The 23,358-nt window shown below is 42.7% G+C and overlaps 1 protein-coding gene across 3 annotated transcripts in view; it reads right to left on the bottom strand.

Moving 5' to 3' along the window:
* PCYT1B (phosphate cytidylyltransferase 1B, choline) overlaps positions 1 to 23,358 on the bottom strand; it is a 41,130-nt gene that overhangs the window by 12,807 nt on the left and 4,965 nt on the right. For 2 of the 3 annotated variants that reach the window (XM_063182356.1, XM_063182364.1), the window contains exons 1-5: positions 18,667 to 18,807; positions 6,372 to 6,471; positions 4,938 to 5,054; positions 1,636 to 1,787; positions 658 to 736 (exon numbers count right to left, since the gene is read on the bottom strand). In XM_063182356.1, the coding sequence (XP_063038426.1) occupies positions 658 to 736; positions 1,636 to 1,787; positions 4,938 to 5,054; positions 6,372 to 6,471; positions 18,667 to 18,768 (550 nt within the window). In that variant the 5' untranslated portion in view covers positions 18,769 to 18,807. Of the gene's footprint in view, positions 1 to 657; positions 737 to 1,635; positions 1,788 to 4,937; positions 5,055 to 6,371; positions 6,472 to 18,666; positions 18,808 to 23,358 lie in introns of those variants that run through there. The other variant, XM_063182357.1, reaches the window with a different exon arrangement.

Raw genomic sequence — 23,358 nt, 5'->3', positions numbered from 1 at the left:
CTTCCACTGTTAGGATAGGTACTACTGGCAAGCAGTGGCTTAATGTTATCTCCTCAAATTTAATTCATCTTCCTTGAACTGAAAAGACACAAATTCCTAATGAGTTCAGCATCTTCATTTTCAGTATAATATGGCAGTCAACCAAACTGCTAAATGGTAATGGAAATTAATAACTCTGATACTGATTTAAACCCTCTGCCAGTGTAATGAAAAGAACCCTCAGTGCAAGTGGATCCTAATGGCTCTGAAGGTTGCCTGTGCTTGCCCATATTCAGGACTGGGATATATCAAGGAGGTGTCAGTTTGTGGTTATCAAGAACTGACTAAAGTTGGCTGGGCTGCTGTGGGAACTGAACTCATTTTCATCCATTCAAAATTCTTAGTGAAGCACTATGAAACTGTTTTAAAAATGCAGATGGGTCTGTTTTGTGCTAGATCTGAATGGTTTCCTTGGGGTTATGGCAGGAATTCAGCCAAGGATGTCCTCTGAGGTTTTCTTTCTGCTCAACTCAGCAGTACCTACCATTAGGGTGAGGGTGTAAGACAATGTGATATTACCTCTACTGCTTCTCTCCCAGAAGTTCTGGTTAAAAGGCAGTATAAGAATTTCAGCTGAGGCTAAAAAAGAAGGTGCTAAAAATGTGAAGTTGCCCTTACCTGCCTCCTTGATGTGTTTGTATACGTCATCCGATCCAGCGGAAGAGTAGGGGATGTCATCGTGTGCTACGAAGTCAATCTGCCAGGGAACAGAAGAATTACATCACCATCACCAAATTTTGGTTCACTGGGGGATTGTTATCTTTTTCTTGACTTCAGCTAACTTGCTTTTGACATTCTCATCCTAAAGCCATCACCTAGTGTATTGTACTAGATTTGGGCCAGCAACTGCTGTGTTGTACGATCAATTATAAAAAAACAGAAATCTTCTCTCCAAAAGCACTGCCACTACCACATCACTCTGATTGGCTCAGTGTGATGTGCAGTACAAAACCCAAGACACAGGCTCCTGCTTTTATTCATAGTGCAAAAGCAAGTGGTGAAGCCTTGGCTTTCAAAACCATGGAGGCCGGATAATTGATTCTGGGTCCTTAGAGCTGTGCATATATACATGTACACCTAGTACTGTCATGCTGTCCTTCTGTCACCCAGTGATGTAGACACTAAAATACATCCTACTTAATTATGCTTTTGTTAAGATTCATATGTGTTGCAAGGCAATCAATAGCATGTAAAACACTCTATCCTGCCTTTTAGAGGGCACACGGTATTTTTACATATTGCACCTGTTGCCATTAATAAGAAACATGCCTTTAATTTAGGACTTCAGTCACTACGTAACAACTTTCCTGGTATACTCTCTCCTTTTCTGAAAGTCAATTTATCAGTAATTTTTTCAGTGTTATTTTATCTTTCAAAAATCCCAGTAGAGAAATCATCTCAGCATATTGAGAAAAAAAGGCAAAATAAACATCATGTTTTCTGACAGAGACGGAGGCAAGGAATGCTAGGTACCTAATTTCAGTGACTGGAATTAACTGAATAAAATAATTTGCTCCCCCTAGTAGGATTTCAGACTTGCTCATTCTCAACTGTCAGTCTACAAAGGGGAAGGGAGAGATAAGGGAACAAATGTACCTTATGTTTTTCAAGGAACTCAGGTGTCAGTGTCCAGGGTGCATCTCTGATGACCTCATCCACGTAACGACAGTGTCTGAGGGCTTCGTATCTCTCCGTTTCATTCATCACAGTGAAGCCTTTGAATTTATGAGTTAAATCATCACTGCAAACTAAAATATAGAAGTATGAGCAAAATGGCTCCACATTCAGTAAAATTAGCATGATCAGGAGTGACTATACTAGGTAAATCCATTAAGCACTTAGTTATTAACTTAGCAATTTTTGGGGCATTCTAATGCATCTAAGAGTTCTGCTTGGAGCTGGCAGATACAACTGTGTAACAATGAGACAACTTTCTCTTTCTGGAGCTGCAGCCAGAGGCCAAGTATGGTATTTTAAGACACTTCAGGTGGGATCCTTTACATGCTAAGGTAAACCAATCCCACTCTTAAGTGGAGATTTCAAGGGCTGTGATATTACAGGGGTGATGGACAATGCTTTGAAAGCAATCAAAGAACAGCATGCTTTGTGAGCACAATCACAGAGTGCTCACTATCTTCAGGTATCACAAAATGGTCGAGGCAGGAAAACCACTTGATATCACCTAATCCAAACCCCCTCCTCCCAACACAGTCAACTGCAGGTTGCTCAGGGCCATCTCCGGTTGGATTTCCAAAGATGGAGACCCCTCAGCCTCTCTGGGCCTCCACTTCCTGCTTTTTTTTTAATGTAAACAACACTCTAAAAGGTAAATTTGCCAACAAAGCTCAAAATCACAGTGGGACTGTTTCTCATTAAATAAATCCTGATGGAAAACAAGTCATAGAAAACTTTGTAGGAATCTGTCTCTGAGCTTAGCTTTGAGTTCAGCAGGCTTCACAGGAAGAAAAGTGAAGCTTGTGCCATGTTCAAATGGAAACTGCTGAAGGAAGCCCCAAGGAAAGGACTGGGAGAAGCCATATGCTCTAGTGAAATGAGCAAAGTTAAAGGTCTAGAAATCCTGCATCTTTAACTTTGGATGCACCAATACTTTGTCACTGCTTTTAAAATGAGGGGCAGCAAGACCCACATTACCAGAGGACTGTAAAAGTTAGGTATTATCTTTCTACCCACATAACATTGTGTAAAAACCAGTGACCTTCTCCACAACCACCTCTTTCCAACATTACAGCTACAACAGTCATTTGACACCCCACATGGAATAATGTGATACCCATTTATAGCTGGGTTGCCAGTGGTTGTCCTTCACCACAGGTCAAACCTGTGCCTTTGGATCTTTGTCTGTAAATGTACTTGACAAATGATAAATGTAACATTACCAGTGCTGCAGTGAAGTGAGAGAGCAACCCTACAGTTGCTGTTTCTTTCTAATTTGAAAACATCAACCTATCAGGCAAGGTGCTGGCAAAGATGCAGTCTTTTCTGAGATCTGAAATGGATGTTCTTGCTGTGATGGTCATTAAGGACTTTCAAAGTAGGAAAAATGTAGAAAGGCTTAGATAGCCCTCAAGCTTGTGCAAAATTCAAAGCCACATAATAACATATGTATGAATTTCAGCAAGCAAAATGCTACTCTGTCCCATTATGTCAGTTTTGATACCTGCTGACAAGAAATTTAATGGTGATCAAAGCATTTTCAGAAGAAAGATCCCTTCAGAGACTGTATTTGTATTTATTTACAGCCTTTATGACATCCTTAGGCTACCCTCTCCTGGAAGAAAAAGTCTACCAAAATTATTGGGAAATAGTAATTTTTGCTCGAATTCTGAAGAAAGGTTTGATTTTATTTTCTGATTACTATTTGTTCATGTACAATGCAGACACAGTATCTTTCTCTGTACTTCTTTTGAATCTGTCATCCTGCTCTAATAACTGATTTGGGAAGGTATAAATGTCCATTTTAAAAAGAAAAGTTATCTTAGGTCCAAATTAATTGTCTTCACAAGAAATATAGAACGGGTTTGTTGTGATGCCCACAAAGACATATGACACTGGTGCTTTTGCAGCACAAATTGTATGTGGGTGTGGGAAGGTGTCCATTTTTTAAACAAGCTAACACACAGTGCCTTGCTGGGAGAAGGTGCTGATGAGTGCTGGCTGCTTTGTCCTTCACACCAAAAATAGGGGCAAAGTGAAGCTATGCCATGAATTTCAAAGGAGTCAGGCATTTGCCCCAAAACTCCTTCCCTTATCTGGGGCAACCCCATATCCTTTGAAAACAACAACAAAATGTACATAACTTCCTTTTTTTTAAACCTCATAGTCTTGCACTTCCACTTGCTGCTTCTGCAAGTTGTCTGGCTCAGCTGGAAAGCACAGACTCCTTAATGTTTCCTTCCTAACAAAGGGACTTGTCCTTTACCTCACAGGAAGCTCCATGGGAATTGCCACATTTCATAAACTTGAATAAAACTAAAATATGTGTTTATAAAGAGATTTTGGTTTTCCTCTGTGTTGGGTCTTCCCCCTCCACCTCCCACCCCTGCAATTGTTTGGGACAAATATGCAAAACAATGCACCTTATAGTACCTGAAGGTTGCAATCATGTTCACTGTAAAGCATTTGAGCAGCTGAATGAAGGTTGCTGAGAAGGTTGCTGTGAAAGGAAAATGGAACCAAACTGCACATTTCTGAGGCTTCATGAGAGCAGGGCTTGCACAGCCAGCTAGGTAGGAAAGAGCCACCCTCCAGTGACTCCTCTGGCACAGGCCAACTGCTGAACAGCTGGTGGCCAGGCACACACCAAGAAAAGATTTTCTTAGCCAAAAAAAAAAAAAAAGGATTAAGAAAGTAACCTGCCTGGGGACACCTGTGAACTGAAATGACATTCCACTCATGACCTACATTTGGGCCTTCAATGACAATGGGCCAGACTTAGCTTCTGTGATGATGCTGAAGGCTGGGTCTGGACCTGACAGGCAGAGGTCATGGTCTGTGCCTGGCTGGCAAAGGGACCAATGAGCCAGAAATAAATAATGGTTGCTCTCATTCACTCATCTCCAACTTTGAACAATTTTGAGCAAATAACTGAAAAAGGTAAATTATTCATATGGAGCTATTTTAAGCTCAGAGCCATGCAGGCACCTGCTTTAACTAGAATGGGAATTGTGCCTGTGCTGCTGAGGGCAGAATTTGACTTTTACTTTAATTGATGCAATTGTAAGATGTAATTTAAGGCAAATCACCTATAGAAAGCCCCTGAGAGAAAGCAGCATTCAAGTCATAGTGTATAAACAGCTGGGGGTGGGAGCACAGCAATAACTTTCTGATAGTGAAGCACAGAAGCAAAAATTCAGTGCAATAAATAACTCTGATCTTACCTCCTACTAATAAGTAGCTATTTGGGAATAGAGTTTTGGCTTGCATAAGAGCTCTAGCATGGCCAGCATGGAAGAGGTCAAATATTCCATCTGCATACACTCTAACAGGTCTGTCAACTGTGGAAAAAGAAACACAACAGTGATTTTTCAGATCCCAAACAAGTTGCACTTAATTCTGCTGGATGGCATTTTGTTCCCAGATCAGATGATTGCACAGATTTACCCCAGTTCTGATATTCAAAAGCCCCACAGGTAAACCTGCAGTTTTTGATACTGCACACTACTTGTTCTTTGTACTCTCTGCTGTTTTCTCTCAGACTTACCCTATTTATTATCATCCATCATCCCCATATTCTAATTTAGCAAAAATGTCATCTTTCTGCCTCATTCAGAGTTCCACCATATGTCTTGTTCTTTTCTCTCTGCCTTTCTAATCAGATATGCCTTATGGATTTTTTCCCATCATTTCCCTTTCCTTCCCTCTTGCCTTGACTTTTTCCACAGCTTACTGCTGTAAAAATCAATTGCTTACCTCCTCTATGCAAACCTTTTACTTCACTTTTTCCAGACTTTCCCCAAGTTCTTCTCTCTAATGAGCCTGTAACTTTTCTTTCTCATGCTACCACCCTTATAACTCTTTCAGTACAGGCACCTTCAGCAGCAGCCTCCAGACTGAAAAAGGACTTGCTTTCTCAAATGACATGCTTTGCCACCTCCAAGCAAAAGCACAGTGGAAATGAAATCAACAGAGCTCAAACCTCCATGGACTGTGCTTCAGTGACAGCAGAGAGAGGTCTCTGCAGTCAGGACATCCAAGGGTCTGTGGGAGAGGGAGCACTGATTCTTGCACAGCTGACTGGAAAGCTGCAGCTTGCTCCTATAATGTGGACATACTTTAAAAGCTTATTTTAAATAAGTAAAGTAACTCAACAGAGCCTTCTAAAAAATGATCTCTTCAAATATGGGGCAGGGGCTGAAGGATACATTTGGGACTTCATAGGGAATCATCCTGCTTCCCCAGTCCAATCACAGATGCCCAGATAAAGAAATTGGCAAGTAACCTTTAAGGCCACTAAAGGTCTGATGCAATCATCAGGAACATCAGTGAAAGAAGAGTTTTCCAGAGATGAGAATCCAGAAGGTAGCTACTACATAACACAATTTTCAGGCTGGCTGGAGTGGGCTGGTACGCCTTCCTTCCAACCAACATCGACAAATACATCAAACTCTAACTTGAAATGTTTTCTCTTGTTATTTTTCTAGAGAACATCATGGCTCTGTAGTTGCTGGTTTCTCCTCATAACCTGACAGCACTGGACATTAGGCTTTTGCTTTTGAGTAGAAGGCACAAATAAGCATTAATAGATGTTTGTATGGAAGAAGCAGTGCTTTGGGAGTGCCCTTGATCCTGTGGGTGTAGCTCTCTCCACATACCTGGCGTTCCCCGGCGCGCCTGTGCAATGGTCAGCTTCTCATGGGGTGCTTGGCACTGACAGCTTGTTTCATCAGCGAATGGAGCAGGTGCCGTCAGAGTCTGGAAGGAGGAAAAAGCACAAAGAAAGTCAATTTAATTTCACCACCAAGTAGTTATAAAAGAACCATTTAATTGTGGCAGAATGCTGTAACCAGACTTCATGCCAGTTTGTTCTCGGGGGATTTTTGCCTTTTGGTCACCCCCGAGCACACACAAGTCACACAAGGTAGGATGGTGAGGAAAATAAAGATTTCTAAACACGTCATGTGACTGAATTCTTTGTCCCTTGTTAGAGAAGCTTGGTCGTCTTTGAGGTGGGTGAAGGCACACAATTTTTTTGTTTGCAGAACAAAGTCAGGTTGGATGGTGTGAGCAGCTTAACACTTCTCAGTGACTCTGAAGGCCCAAGGAAAAATGTATTCTGTTATCTGTAAGTAACAGCTGGAAAAAATACTTGGGACTTAGAAAGCTGCAAAGGAGCCACCTCTTAACAAGCACCCTTTCCTGCCACTGGCATCAGTACAAATAATTGGGAGTAGAGGTTATTTTGCTGTGGCTTTAGTCAGAATCTCCTATAATTTTGAGGAGCCATTCAAAATAAAGGCAAGGATGCAACCTTAAGTCCCATTTAACAAGAGCTGACTGAGCTGCAACTCCTTCCTGGTCTGACACATTCTGTAAAAATACTAAAACACTCTAACTGTGATCAGAGCACCACAAGGGTACTTGCTCTGAGGAGCTTAGAACCTAAAGATACATGAGACAGTGTGAGGATGTGTGAAGACTGACGTGGCATTATCTGTCAGGAAATTTGATTACTGAATTTGTGTTTTCTGCCCATGTCTATGTAGGAAGTTATCAGCCATCAGACCCTCAGGTATTTATTATCTGCCATATAGTCTGATAGGAAAAACAGCTTCTACAGCTTCTGCCTTGAAATCTTTACAAAAATATAGCTGAGTTTTGGTTTGCTTTGTTTTTGAGATGAAATAGTTGTTGAGAAAAGCTGAAGGAAATCTGTCACTGTGCCTCCCCCATGATTTAACTGGGGGTTCATGGCTGTGCAGCTGTGGCTTGGCTGGGTTTTGACAGTGACCATCCAATGTACAGTTGTCACACCAGCTTGAGTACCCATGGATGATCATGACAGCAACCATTTCTGCCTTTACACAGTTTTTCAGATTTTTGATGCTGACTGATTTATCACTGAGCATTTAGCATTCTTTAGCATCCCTGAGACACCTTAGAGCATGTCATGCCTAATTGCTGGCTGATCTCTGGGCTCACTGGTTTGTTGCATGGAAAGCTCAGAGGACAACAAAAACAACAACAAAGACTTAAAGATTCAGTCCCAGTTCTTTCTGCTGATTTGCTATTCATTTTGTTTACTACAAGTAATGTAATTTTATGTAGGTTTCCTACTTTTCCTTTCCATTTTTCTTTCCTTATTTTTTCCCATACTCTCAAATGTTAAAGGAAATCATCATCATTAGCATCTTCATGATGAAAATCACAGCACCTCTGCACAGACAAGGTTAAAAATGGAGAAACTATTACCAAGCCCAAGTTTCTGTCTGGGTTTCATGGAGGGGAACTGTTCATCAGGCCACCCACGCTGCACGGTGTAGAACATTACACATAATCATACAGTGCCAGATCTTTCCTTTATTTTCTAAATACTGTCTTTTTGCTTCTGGCTTTGCCATTGCTGGGTGCTAATCTGTCTTTTTATCTCCAAGGAAGGTCAAGTTACACAGCAGCCCATACAGCCTGGCTCCTGCTGAGATAAAGAGGAAGGCAGAAATGTTAAAACAATAATGGCTATGGTCTGAGCCCTGCAACTGGTAATCAGCTCCTAGCTTGGCAGAGGTTGTTTCCTTGAAGGTTATTTGAAGAAAATAGACCTGGTTTGCAGGAAGATATCTCTTTTTCCCCCCAGGCAAACACAGTGGTGCTTTTCATCCATGTAACCACCTTTGCAACACTGAGATTTTTCTTTCGGTCTCTGCTCAATGGAGAACGACCTCTATCAGCTTCCCATTGGTCCAGCTTTTATAAATGTTTGTCACTAAAGCTCACTTTACAGATCAGGGCTTAGAACCAGACCTGTCAATATTCCCTTTACTCTCTGATCTCACAGTTACTAGATATGAAAATACATCAAATGCAATACATTAAAATCAGCCATATTCTGTCAAAACCCAACAGAGAAAAGCATAAACACCATGTGCTGACAGATGAAAGCTATAGCAATAGCTTCCAAATGGCTACTCACTACTATTTTATTTTATCTGTCCTAGAAAAATTATTGCTAAGCTTAACAAAAACATCTTATGAGTAAAATGAGACCATTTGGTTTGCATAAAAGCCCATAAGAGAAAATATTTCAAGAAATTATTAAAACTCAGAAATAATTTGTGAAATCTTTTCAGTTTGTATATATAATTACTTGCATTCTTTCCAGTTTCTCGATGGTAATAATTAGAATTGTGAGAAAACAGCAAGTAATTTATATAGCAGCTTTTCATTTTGGTTAATCCATTAAAGTTCTTTTGGAAGCTTGCTATAGTTTTGCCAATAATCATATGGTTAGACAAAGACTTTGTACTTCTGTCTTTCTCTGACAGATTTTCCCTTCATCTCTGCCTTCCTTATATTCTAGGCATTTACATTTTGCAATTACTCAAGCAAGTGAAATTTGCTTTCTATTTTGGACCAAGGTAAGCTCCTGAGACCTGCACCATCCTGCAGTAATATGTGAGAGAAAGCTTATCACGTTACAAATGGAGAAGTCATTGTAACACTAGGACTTATTAATGATATTTTCTTCAGAAGATGATAAAAAGCTCTTGCAATAAGAGTCCTGTTTTCTGGAAATTAAGACACAGCATTCAGTAAAATGAGGGTACAGGAAATCATCATATTTAGTAACCCTTGCATATTAGAAGCTGTTCATTCTATGAGAAGTTTAAACAGTGTCTTACTTGCTTTCTAGGAAATTTGCAAAAGAACTGAATGATGCTCAATAAACATCAGGACATTAAAAGATGGAAGGTGGATAACGGGGGCTTTCCCAGCAAGCACCTCACAGCTCCACAAGCACCAGCAAGGTCTCTGTAACCCACAGCTCTATTTGGTGAGACAGCAGCCCAGAGAGGAGCACAGTGTGCTTGGCATCCCTGAGCTGGCTCTGGGGCCAGGACACTTCCCTGAAGGAACCCTACATGACAGCTAGAAGCACCTTATTTTCAGGTGTATCTTGACACTGCCTTTTTATTGTCTCTCTTCACAGTCTCTTAGGCTACTGGAGCCATTTAGCTCAGCTCCTAGGAATAAGGTAAACACTTATACTTGTGTCTCTAACAATTAAAAGGAAAGTTTGATGGTGATTTGTAGAGGAAGAGGAGCCCTGAAATAACAGGTCAAGGACACAAGCACCTCCACACCCTCTCTTTTGATTACAGCCCTTTGTGTTATTGCTTGCTTGCTTCTCTGTGTTTGGTAGCTGGGCTGGGTTTTTTACACAGAAGCAAGGAAGACAGAAACATTCTTGTAAGTAGGTAAATGCAGACCCATCCAAGCCATAATGCACCTGCCTTTATAGCCCTGCCTGCAGGGTGACTGCAGGAAATACATCTAATGGAAGGAGCTACTGCCTTTTTTTTTAATTCATGTAACTACAATACATTCTCTCCTCCTCTTATATTGAAGTTGTAGCTAAGATTTTGCCATCAACAAAGATCAATGAAATTTCAGATCATGAACCAGTACAGCTACAGAGGCAACACTTGATAAAGCAGGCTGGGGCTGTGCTTATGAACAATGAAACTGGCAGGGAAATTCCGTGGGAGGTCTGATGCTGTAACCACCCTTTGTCTCAGAGGCAGTATTTAAAACAGGTAAGTGATTTCACTGGAACAAATCACGTGGGTAAGGTCTGCTCATATGAGGAACAATTATTTTGGGAACCTGCTCCTGATGCTGGGAAACAGTAATTACAGAGCAGGAAACAATGACATCAGTTCAAGGAATATTTAAGAAAAAGCCCAATCAAAACTGTTGAAAAATAAGTATGTGCCAAGTTTCTGAGGTATGAACACTATTTGTAAGTGGAAAGGCCACGTTAAGGACTACCAAGGTCTTCTCTCAGGGGTTCAGGGAGCAAACACAGTCAAAAAGGAAAACCATGCTGTCTCCTACCTGTTTGGGTCAGTAACCTAAATTTATGAGCATTGAAGTTGTAATTGAATGTTACTGGTGGTTGTCTCCTGGAAAACTTTTTACAAACTGTTCTACTCCAAATGCCAGTATAGAAAAAAGTCTATCCTCTTAGAGTTTTGCTGACTCAGGAAGGTGGATACAAACTAAAATATGGCAAACTAACCTCATAAGAACAGTAACTTTAGCATTCAGTTTGCAAGCATTTCAAATTAACTTTGTTGCTCTTTCTGGGCTTAATCTTCAATCAAATATACTTCGCTCATCATTTGTATTAAGTAATTATTAAGTGCAAGATGTAATTACAAATTGAAGATACTGCAGAAGAAAAGAAACTTCCACTGCCTTTTCAAGAAGCATAATGGTGTATATATGTAGAGATTCATAGATTATGAAACTAGAACAACTATTATGTAATCTAGTGTAATATTTGCAAAAGGCCAAAGAATTTTGTGAGAAGATTCCTGCATGACAGCCATGACTGCTGACTGAACTGGAACACGTTATTTGGAAAACAAAATCATCCCTAGAGGTGGGATGGGCCCCAAGTTAAGCAGAGTTCAAGTGAAAGAGTTGCCAATGAAGCACCTCAGCCTCCATGAACACCAGCTAGAAGTGAAACGTGACCCTTGGGAACTCCTCCACCTGAGCTTGCTCCCCTGGCACAGCCAGAAGGAGACGGGAGGAGCTCTGCACGCCAGTGATCCAGGCAGGACTCACTGCGAGAGCAAACTGCAGCAAGGGCACTGTGCAGCCCCTGAGCCTGGATGTTCTCCTGTCCTGATGGCTGCAGACAGGAAAGCTGTCAGACATCCCAGCACCAAGGAGGGATGCACAGCATTCCAGGATAAAGAAGCTTTTGGCTCCTTCAAAGGAGCACCAGTAGCCAATCATCAGCCTGCAGACACCATTGGCAAGAACCACACTGGCTGTGGAGCATGTGCCACTCAATGCCCAGTGGCAGCTGCCTGCTGGCCCAGGAGTAGTGCTGAAGGTTGGCCATAGTCAATAGACCAAAACTAATGCCACTGTGTTTTACTGATCAATCCAGGGCAGATAACATCAGCTCCTCTGTTTTGAATGTCTATTATACATTTCTTTTACTTGTACATTTTGTGTACAGAATTACAGAATCATGAAGGTTGGAAAAGAGCTTTAGGATCATCCACTCCAACCCAGCACTACCACTGTAACCCCTAAGACACCAAAACACATCACCCAGTGCCAGATCCAGATGCCTCATGAGCACCTCCAGGGATGGTGACTCTGCACATCCCTGGGCAACCTATTCCAATGTCTGACCACTCTAACACTGAAAAAAATTTTCTAATATCTAATCTGCATCTCCTCTGTCTCAGCTTAAGGCCATTTCCTCTGGTGCACTCACTGTAGGCACAGCAGAAGGGACCAGCTCCCACCTCACCTCAGCCTCCTTTCAGGCAGTTCTAGGGAGCAATGAGCTTCCCCTGAGCCTCCTCAAGAGTGCACAAACCCAGCTCCCTCAGCCATTCCTCACAGGACACGTTCCAGACCCTTCACAACCCTCGCTGCCCTTCTCTGGACACACTCCAGCACCTCAGTATCTTTTCTGGAGTGAGGGGCCAAGAACTGGACTCAGTACTCGAGGTGTGGCCTCACCATTGTTGAGTAAAGGTGACAATCCCTGGTCCTGCTGGCCACACTCTTGCTGACACAGGCCAGGTGCCATTGGGCACAGCTGGCTCACTGTCAGCTGGCTGGTGACCAGCAAGCCCAGGAGCCTTTCCGCTGGGCAGCTCCCAAGCCACTCCTGCCCCAGCCTGTAATGCTGCAGGGGGCTGTTGTGACCCAAGTGCAGGACAGGGCACTTCCCCTTACTGAGCTCCTGCAACTATCCCCAGCCCATTAATGAGCCTGCCCAGGTCCCTCTGTAAATCCTTCCTACCCTCAAACAGACCAACACTCCTACCCCACACAGTGTCATGTGCAAATTCACCTGATATATATGGCTAAAAGAACCAACTCTGCTTTAACACAGGCAAGGGTTAATCTTCTGAAAGCAACTCAGTTACACAGCTAAACTATTGGGTGAACTTGGCCAAATAATCAATCTCTACTTGTGCTTCTCTACAGAGATATTTTACAATTATCAATTATTCAATGTCAGACGTACAACAGCATTGTGTACAAACCATTGCTCAGAGACAGAGCTATGAAGAAGCAAAAAAAACCCAAACATTTTTTCCTCCTGCACAGGAGACACATACTCTGCAGTTCTCAGCTGTCAGCAGAAAAACTCTGGGAAAATCCATTTTCCCATAGAGAGGGTGATGGGCTTCTTTACAAGATCCCTGATTCATCCAGTGCCTTTCAAGAGGTTTTCAACTTATACCATCTGTATGTGTGTAAAACAGGGAAGCAGACTACATGGAAACAAAGGACACACTGGGACAGACAGCTATGGCTGAATGTCTGTGCATGATTGTGGATGTGTGAGTACACACTACACATATTCTCTCCTGTGTAGTCAGAATCTGCCTCCTAATTCTGTATTTCTTCTGCTCCATATTACGCATGTGCTGAGTTCTTTTTACACTTTATACATATGTTATATTATAATGTTGTCTATGCTCCTGAGGAGGGAGAGATATTGTAAATAGAGAGAATCTATTTACAATATTTTTCCACTCCTTTTTAAAGGTATGATACAAACCTTTGTCGTAATGGCAATAGCACAGTTTAAGAAGTTGGCAATATTCTCCTAATAAAACCTGTTTCTAAAATATCATTGCATTTCAAGCACAGAATGCAAAATATAGAATGTAGTGCTTTCTCCCTGTGTTTATGGGTTATTTCTGATTCCTGAAAAGGTATCTGTGGTTCTGTGTACCTGAAAAATATGTACTGCAACATTTTTTTGCAGAAACTGTAGCATTTCAGAAGGTATATAAACTGCATGTCCTCTGATGTAATAGGGGAAAATCTAAGCAGATTTTTCATGTCTATGAGCAATTTAGGTTTTTCTAAGTGCAGAAAAAATTGCTACATGTCCTCAAGCACAAACTTCACTTGGCACATTTTTATGCGTTTGTGGTTTTATATACTGGCCAACATTTATGAAAATGAAAATGAATCCAGAGCAAAAGCCAAACTTCTAAAGGACCAAATAAATATTTAGTCAAATAAAGCAATTTTGGGTTCCTTAAATGTAAAGCTATTTACATATTTATTTATGCTTAATTCCACACTGAAGTAAACAGATGGCAGACCCCCTGTCATATCATCACGTGAGAGAAACAGATGCATGGGACGCTTTTTAACCACAATAAACTTCCCCTGCATTAATCATTGGCTCCTCTGATTAAAATTGCCTTCCAGTGATATAGGAAAGATGAATATGAAGATCTATGAAAGCTCATGGAAATAAAATACTGAAATTATTCTAGGGATTGCATCAGAACCTCTTAAAACATTCTTTGTAAATATGAAGGGATGAAAATACAGGAATCTGAGGCATGCACACTTTCCTTGCAATTATTTCAGATTCTGTGTTTGAGTTCATTGCTTAACAGCAGCAACAAAAAATTGTCTAAAGTAGAGTGACTCCTTGAACCATTATACAGCTCCAGTGTGTGTAAACACTAAAATGTTCTCCTCTTCTCTTCAAGAAAATAAAAAATAAGTGTTTTCCAAATGCACTTGAATAATTGGAAAAAAATAGAATTAATGTACTCATTTTTTCCAAAAAAATCAAGAAAACCAACAAAATGGCTGAAGCAGCTGATACCTAAAATTATGTGAGATCTGTCACATTCAGTTGTACTGGAGTCTCATTCTCCAAGTAGATTCAGTGGCCCCAAGAAGTACCTTTTAATTAATACCCAACTCCTACTGACCTGTAAAAGCCTGTAGCCTCTGAATCTCACAACACTCCAGAAGTAAATGTGGGCTTTGGAGCAGTGCTGGGACTGCAAGGGTGAACCAAACGGGGCTGTGACACTTGCAGTGCCTTGGCAGAACAGGTTTGATCTGCCATATGGACAGATGGAGCGTCCAGCTAGTCTGTCCTTGCAATGATGATGGAAAAAAGCCCCCAATAAACTTTCTGGGTACTTCCACACAGGCCCCAGTGCCACCTCCTGTACAAGAAATGAGAGCTGGCTACAGCTTCAGCTGTCTGAGAACAGACACCCAAGGGTAGTGTGGATGTCACACCCTTGAACAGCCCAGTATTTTGGGGATAGCACTGCCTAGGGCAGAGCAGACAGAACAAAAAGCAATTACCTGTGTTTTACATCATCTTAAAGATAGATTCACTTTAAATTAATGAAACTGCTGCTTAATTCCTCCTGCCTCGCCCTCTACCCACTGATGTGCCTGTGAGCACAGGCCAAACCAACCACATTCCCACCTATCTGCTCCTCTCCTCCCCTGTAATTCACCCCAGCTAACTCAGGTGGGTTTCTGCTTATCTGGTTTCTTAAATTAAGTACTGTGATGGAAATGTATGTTGGAACGCCCTGCATTGCCTCAACTTATCTAACCCTCAGTTAGGCTCTGATAAGTTTTCAAAATAAGACATTGGTTCCCTGGTCCTACGAGTACTTTATCACGTTTCGACTGCTGCCTGTGTTGGAAGACAGAGACATGAAATACAAGGAAAAGAAGCTCTCAGTATGTTCAAGGGAAAGATGAGACCAAGCAGTACATTCTGAAGTTTGTTTTCCAGTAAGTTTCAATGTGTATTTGGGTTTGCCTTATCTGCAGCACTGTCCTTATAAATTGCCATTATTTTCTTTTATGAAATATATCACATGGAACTGTCTTCCTGAACAAAGTGTGCTGAAATGTTTGTTTCTTTCATGTGAAGATTGGTAATTTTCAAAGGACACACCAATCCTTCAAGGAGCTACACACACAGGTGGGACCAAAGTGAAACTCTCAATCCCAAGTGAGATAAATAAATTGTAAAAATATGAGCACATAATTTCACAGGGTTTTGTATTTCCTCCTTGGTATTTCCTGCTGTGGTATCTCTCAGTTAGACTAAGAGCTTTCCTTTCTAGTACTGATGCACGTGGGCAAACCCTAAGGGCAGGAATCCCAGGCTGAGATGCACAGCCCAGCAGAACTCTGCAGCCCACTGAAAGTTATCCAGGGACAGCTACCATGCCATCAATGTGTGCATGACATGACTGGGGTCATGTTTGTCCCACTGACAACAGTGAAGGTCCCATGACCACGGGTATTCTGAGGATTAAAAGTATGAATGGGACTGCAGCAGATGAGAACAAACCAGCATTGGAGAAATGCTATTTCTGAGGGGTTTTTTCTTGACCAAAGAACTCCTAAAATCACCACTACAGGTAAAATGGGTTTGTTCCTCTGATGGGTTTGTTCCTCTGTTTGCATGGAGACCAAGAGCTGTGGGGTCTCTCAGAGAGACATTTTTCTGACATTAAGATATATGGAAGTTGAGAACATAAAGAAGGCAAAGATTAAGTCAGAAACGGAGCAGAGAAATTCATTGAAGCAACACAAACGCTCATTAATGCTCCAGCTGGTTAAGAAAATACACAGAGTGTCTTGGGAAAAAATTAATGGCAATTTAGAATGACAACAGTACCAGGCACTGGAAAACATCAGGTTTCAATACATATTGAAACTTACCCTAGAATTGCCTTCAATGTCCCCTGATTTTCTGATCTTTGAAGGACACAGGTTGTTTGGTGCTAATGTGACAGCTCCTGACAAGCCAGCAGACTTCATAGCCCAAAATCAGAGCTCTAATGGCACATATCCATTAAAAATGTTTACATTTTACAGCTTTAAAGAAATAATTCCTGTTTCAAATGAAAAGGACAACAAGAGTTTCAGAAAAGAACCAGCCCCTTTTCACCTTCTAAAATTTGAAGTGATTTCTCAAGAAAAACTTCTTCCTTCAACTTAGCCTAGATATAACCTGAAAGCCCAGATAATTAATTTTAGAGATGTGTGAGAACCAACGAACAGCATTAAGAAGTCACCTGTAAATATCACAGAGCTGCCACCAGCTGTATAACTCTAAAGTACCAGAGCCATCCCTGAGGTATCATCCTGAGGTCCAACAATACTAAAATGTTACCTGAGACACCCTTTTTCCTTGACACTAATAATCTAGGTGACAAGGTTACTGCCCCACCACTGCACATGCTGCCTGCAAAGGATGAGATCACATCAGGTACTGGAGATCTTAAAAAAGTTCTCAGAGGAACTCGATGTCCATGTTATTAGACTTTCTGTCAAGGGGTGATTCACTTTAACTCTTCAGAACACCCACCCTTAATTTTTCTCACTTCAGACACTGCTTGACTACACTTGTTGGCCTCACTCCCTATGCTCTGAGTTCAGTGCACTGCACGATACTTCACCAGGTAACCTTTTTTTTTAGCCTGAAGATAACACAGATCTGATGATTGATGGGGTATCACTTCATAAGGAAACACTTTCCACAAATATTTATTGAAAATGCCTCCATTGTCCATTACTGGTACTCAGGAAGATCTAAAACATCATAATGAATTTCTGTTTCATTCATGCACATGAATTCATGTACATTCATGTACAATTTCCACAGAAATTATACCAGAATGCATGATACTGTAAATACTAGTATCATATTGTCACTTCTTTCTTTAAAATCTTTTAAAATGTCAGACTGCACAGAGTAATATATTCAAACAGGTTGTTATATCTGAGCTTTTGACAGAGAAATCTCAGACAGTCTATATGAACACAGTGCAGTAACTACATCTGAGCTAACTTTCCCTATTAAAACAGCTCCAAAAGCTTTCCATGAACAAATTAACAGTCTTCTTTAAAGCTGAATCTAATTATAACATGAGCAAGAAGAAAACATTAATTTAGGTCAGCTCCATTGACTGTTGCTATTTCTTGTCAAATCAGAACAATGTCTCAACTATAATATTAAGTTTAATTACTGAAGTTTGATGTTTAAATATGTTTTAATTAGCCCTGCGACTGAATTCTGGTGTTAAAGTGATCTAATTTCTAGTACTAAACTGTTGCATACATCATGCATTCTCACATCTTAACACTGCCTCCACAATTCTGTGACTGCATTTATGTATTGCTGTTATTAACTTTCTATCACCTTGCCAAGGGTGCATACCATGCTGAAGTAAGGAGAGATCTTTCTTGGTGGGAATAATAACAGGTTTAAATAAGAAGGAAACATTCCAAATTTTAAACGAGCACATGAAAAGAAGGACAGCTCTCAGAACCCGAACTCTTGGGGTACAGCATCCTTGTGAAGTTGCCTACACGGTCTGAGGGAGTCTTTAGGCAATGAACATCAGAGGAGTTATTTTAAGTATCACTCTCCCGGCCCTCCCTCATTCTCCTGTCCCCTCAAAACCCGCAGCTCTCCGAGACTCTTCTTTCTTACACATCCTGAATCGAACCGGCAACTCCTCACCGGACTGCTGAAGTTGAGAAAAGCGGGATTTGCCGTTCTGAGCGCAGTAACCCGTGCGGGACCCGGCCCGCAGGGCAGCGCGGGGCGCTCACCGAGGAGCCCGCGGGCGCTGCCATTGCCGGCGGGAGCGGCAGCGGGAGCGGCACCGGAGCGGCCGGGACCGGCCATCGGCCCCCGCCGCGGCTCCTCTGCATCCGCCACTGGAAACTGGCAGCTTTTGCGATCGCAGCACGGCTCGGCCCTCACACGCCTCCCGCCGCCGCTCCCGCCACCCGCACACATGTGGCAGCCGCGCCGGTGCCCGGGCGCGCCCGGACCCGCGGGGAGCGCGGGGGATCCGGGTTTCTAACGGGCGGAGCAGGGATCCTGCCTGGCTGTCACCGCACTGCCTCGAGTTCCTGCACGGCACGGCACAGCCCACCTCGGACAGCCTTCGCTGGCCCTGTCCCTGGCGGGGCACACAGGGACCCGCCGTGAGGCGGCACCGGCCGCCCGCGGGCTCGCTCCCTCACCCCCGGCCCAGCGGCCCCGCAGCGCCCGGCGCGGCTCGAGCGGGCGGGCCGCGGCCGGGCCCGACTCACCAGGCGCGGCTGTGGGCAGGTGTGTTCCAGCTCCTCCATGGTCTCGGACCGGGATTTGGGGATGCCTCTTCCTGACTCAGCACCGGCCGCACGCACTGGCATGGCCGCCGCCCGGGCCCGCCCGGCGCGGGGGGTCTCCCCGGGAGCCGCCCGGGGGCTCGGCCGCTCGCGTCGCCACGGCAACCGGTGGGCCCCGCCCCGCTCTGCGCGCGCGGGGGCGGGGCCGGCTTATTTGCATGCGGGCTCCTGGTTGGCTGCCGCCCCGCCGCGCCACCGCGCGCTGCCCACGGCGGCTCCGCGGGCGGGCCCCGCCCCCGCGGGTCTCAGGGGGCCGGATGGGCCCGGCCGGAGGGGAGCGCGGGCAGCGGCTCCGGACCCCGGCTCGGGCAGGGCCGTGGCACAGCGCATGGCACCAGGAGGTTCTTGAACATCTCCAGTGAGGGAGACTGCACAACTTCTCTGGGCAAGCTGTTCCACTGACCGGTCACCTGCACAGTGAAGTTCTTCCTCATGTTCAGGTCGAGCTTCCTGTGCATCAGTTTCTCCTTGCTGCCTCTTGTCCTAAGCTTGGCAAGTCCGAGAGGAGCCTCCAAAAGGCTCCGTCCTCTTGGCGTCCCCCCTTTGAATATTTATACACATTAATGAGGTTCCCTCTCAGTCGTCTCATGTAGACATTGAACAGGCCCGACTTCCTCATCTTTTCCTTGTTAGAGAGGTGCTCCAGTCCCTTAACCATATTTGTCCCCATTCACTGAACCCACTCTAGGTCTCTTGTGCTGAGTAGCCCAAAAATGGACCGAGCCCTCCAGACACATTCATCTCACTGGGGCTGGGTGGAGGGGCAGGATCACCTCCCTGCCCTGCTGGCACTGCTGTCCCTAATGCACCCCAGGATCCCACTGACCCTCTCGGCCCCAGGGCGCTGCTGGCTCCAGCCCGAGCCGCGTTCCGAGCACGGCCGGCGCTCTCAGTGCCGGAGCTTTGGGCGGGCAGCGCCGCACCCCGAGCCGGCACCGCCGTGTCCGCCCCGAGCCCGGGCGCGGCTGCACAGCCGGGCAGGGCAGGGCGGCCTCGGTCACCCCTCAGAGCCACCCGCGGCGAGGTTCGGCCGGTTCAGAAGCAGCGGAGGCGAGGCGGTGCTGACCGGACAGCTCCTGCCTGCCCGCTCCGCTCCCAGGAGGAGCACGGGGCAGCGAGTACCAAATTCTTGGTGCTGAAAAAATTAATTGCCTTTTAGTAAAAGCTATTATAACAGTTTTGGCAAAAGAGTCGTTCTGTTCTGCCGAGAGATGGATAAAGAACATGGCTGTAATGGTAGCAGCTCTCTCTGAATGCAGCAAAATGCTTCTAATCATGGGCAAATTCAGAGTTCCCAGGCCCTTCACATGGAACCTGGCTGACACCTGCCCAGGAACCACGACTACATCTTTGGTTCTGCTGTACAGCTGCTTCAACACACAACCATAGCTTCTACACTGCTGAAGTGAAATTACCATCTTTCTTACTCTTAAATAGCATGAGAGTTATTAAACCAAGATAATATAAAGCCAAAAATTTTTAGAACAGAGAGGCTCCATTGGCTATTGTTAACCTTGATAGAATCAAAAATAGATTTCAGTAATACTTAGCTTCAGTGGGCACTGTCAGTGTTGTTTTTAAAAATCAGACTTCATCAGAGGACACGAGCATCTAAGGCCATCCAGACGGTGAGGAGTTACAAGAGAATTGTGCCTCAGGGTCTTTCCCCTTGAGACCTGAATTTCAAATGTATTTATCTTCTGCACATCTTCAAAGAAAACCAAGTGTAATACAAAAATGTATGAACTAGGTGAAAGGGAAAGGGGTAGATAAGTAAATAAGAGGAGATGAGAAAGAAAGTAGAAAGAAAAGAGAATGTAAAAAGAAAGAATGAGACAGCTGTCAAGAAAAAGGGAAAATAGGTGTCAAAATAGGTGGCTAAACAAGAAAAACAGGTAGCCAAACTAAGCGAATCTCACAGCTGAATCTTTTCCCTATTAACTAAGTTCCTTTATCAGTGATTCTGCAAGAACTACTCACACATTATGGAAAGCATACTCAAGGGAAATGATTAAACCATGATTAATGCAGCACTCGGCCTGAAATTTGTGGCTCATTTTCTTAGGAGAAATATTTGCAGGAGTGTTATGCTGTTAGAAGAATATTTGGACAGCACAGATGAGCAGTGCTAGGACTGGAGCAGCCAGAGGTAGCAGGCAGCCCTTTTATAAACCCAACCACATATGCCAGCTCCTCAGGGACTGGTGCTGGTGTCCTGAAGGTGTAGCAGCAGGTATGGACACATCCAGGTGAGTGCCCAGCCCTCCCTGATCAGGCAGCAATGGGAATAGAGATAAAAGGAAAGCAGAGGTTCTTCAAGTTGGATGATTGCCAATGTACTGGAAATGTAAATTCCCTTGCCTTCTATTTCTTTTGAGTATGAAAGGATGAATTTCATCTTTGCTTTCATGCTGAGAGTGTGCTATTGACTCCAGATGCATTGTGATTTATCTTCTCTACAGATAGGTTTTTCCATATACATGTAACATTACAGAATGATATTTTTTTCCATATACATGTGATGTCTCTCTTGCAGTAGTGTTATTACCTATCTAAGCTGGGCCAGAATTTCAAAGTGGAAGTGGAATACTTTTCATGCTGCTTATTTAATTTCTATCTCTGGTAAATGCTTCATGTATTCTGTCCTTCTGTTTGAAGAGCATGAAAAGAAATATTGTGCACCTCATTACAAGAGAGAGGAAGTTGAAATAATCGCAGAGAGAAGGATGTAGGGTCTGTCATGTCTGTCCAAATGGAATTTGTCTAAAAATCTTAGTCAACATATTGGATATCTTGAGTAACATATCCTAAACTGCATCTTGTAGCTGTTGGGGCTAAATGAGCTTTCAAAAGGCTGGAATGTGTCTTCTCTACTCTCTAAGATAAATAAATACAAATTAGGTTGGATTGGAAAAGCTCAACAGATGATCTTCTGTGAATCCTTACAAGTCAGCCAGCTTTTAAAAGAACAGTGGAGCAAGAGGCATGGGTGGGGAAGTTCATGCATCTAATTTCTTTTCTGTAACCAATATTCTGTGTCAGGCTGATCATGGTCTCCTGGGCAGCCTCCTGACACTTCTTCACAAGGCACAGGGACATATCACCATAGGCTTTAATCATTGAGCCCTTTGCAACAGCTGCTTGGGTTTAACAGACATCTGATGCATAAAAATCTTGTCCCAGGGTGTACAAATTACAGGCAAACAAGCCAGGAAACCATGATCCCAATCCTCCTACCACTAATTTCAAGGTCTGAAATAAACAGGCACCAAACAAGGAAAAACTTCAGTTGTTAGGAGGGTTCCACCTGATACATAGTGGTTTGGGGTTTTTTAATACAGAACTTCAGTTCTCAAACTGCAACAATTAATTATAAAAGAGTTTAAAAAATCTGTTTAAATATTATATTTAAATCCTCTCATTTCTCAAAGGGAAACTGTGATCCCTCTCTGAGCTTCATGGATCTCAAGCACCAGTTAGCACAGCAGAAGTTGCATTTTAAATGGTCTTTGCCTGAGAGAGGCTGCAAAAGTCTTCTGACTTATAACTGAGTCAAAATGAAGACAAGCAGACCCTCACATAATTTCTGTTCAAAAGTCATCAGGAAACTGAAAAAACCTGTGTGGTTAAATAGTGTTTGACTTCAAAAACAAGCATCTAAAGGAAAACAGAATAAATTACTGAATATTTAACGGATAAGCTTTAATAAATTTTGCTTCAATGGAAATATTTTGGATACTGAAGGTTTTAACTGAAAGACTTCATAAGGTCAACTGCAAGACTTTGCAAGATGAAGGAATGGTTTATGTCTGGAGCAGATTTATTAAAATACTGTGTTTCTATGTATGTGTATGTGTATGCATGAATCCCTGCATTTATATATCTATGTATCCATCAATGTCATGCTAATTCTAGACCTGCTAGAATTAATAGTCAAAAATAGCAGAAAAAAGATACCTTATTGCTGAGATGATCAATTTGTTAAATCACATATTTTTAGACTGAGATCAAAACCCCACAATGGTTGATATTTTTTTTTCCCTCCTGTGTAGGTGGGAAAAAAAGGTAGAGAATGAAAGGTATAAATTAGACTACACCCTATAGGATTTCATCGCCTTGGCTGCTTCCATATAATGTTGGCTGATACTGTAGCTTTAATTAATTTTTAAAAGCAGTTCATCATTCCAGTGGAATTCACAATGCTTATAAACTATACTCTTTTTGTCAGAATAAATAAAAAATTTTTACTATTTATGAAATAGTCTTATAAAATGTATGCAGATTAAATCCTCCAAATTTTTCTATATGCAGTGACAGTCCATAAATTATGAAAAGTAAAAACATAGTATTTGTGTGTACAGTGTGATTTTATACCTGGTTCTTTCCTCAATTCTTTAGTGAAGGTAGGATGTTTAATAAAATCTATATTCTTAGGATGCTTGTATAGAATCAAATTAGTCAGCCTTATATAAGAGTTTAACTAAAAATATCATATTAATTCTGATATGGTTTACATGTAAATCATCTGAAATACACAAATTCTTGAAAATAGTGGCCTTTGGTGATGCTGTTCATCTGTGCTTTGTAGCACTGCTTTGAATAAGTGGAGTTACT

This window comes from Melospiza melodia, chromosome 2, assembly GCF_035770615.1.
Source record: "Melospiza melodia melodia isolate bMelMel2 chromosome 2, bMelMel2.pri, whole genome shotgun sequence".
Classification (NCBI taxonomy): domain Eukaryota; kingdom Metazoa; phylum Chordata; class Aves; order Passeriformes; family Passerellidae; genus Melospiza; species Melospiza melodia.
The sequence above is the reverse complement of the archived record's forward strand: the minus strand, read 5'-3'. Positions and strand labels throughout refer to the sequence as shown.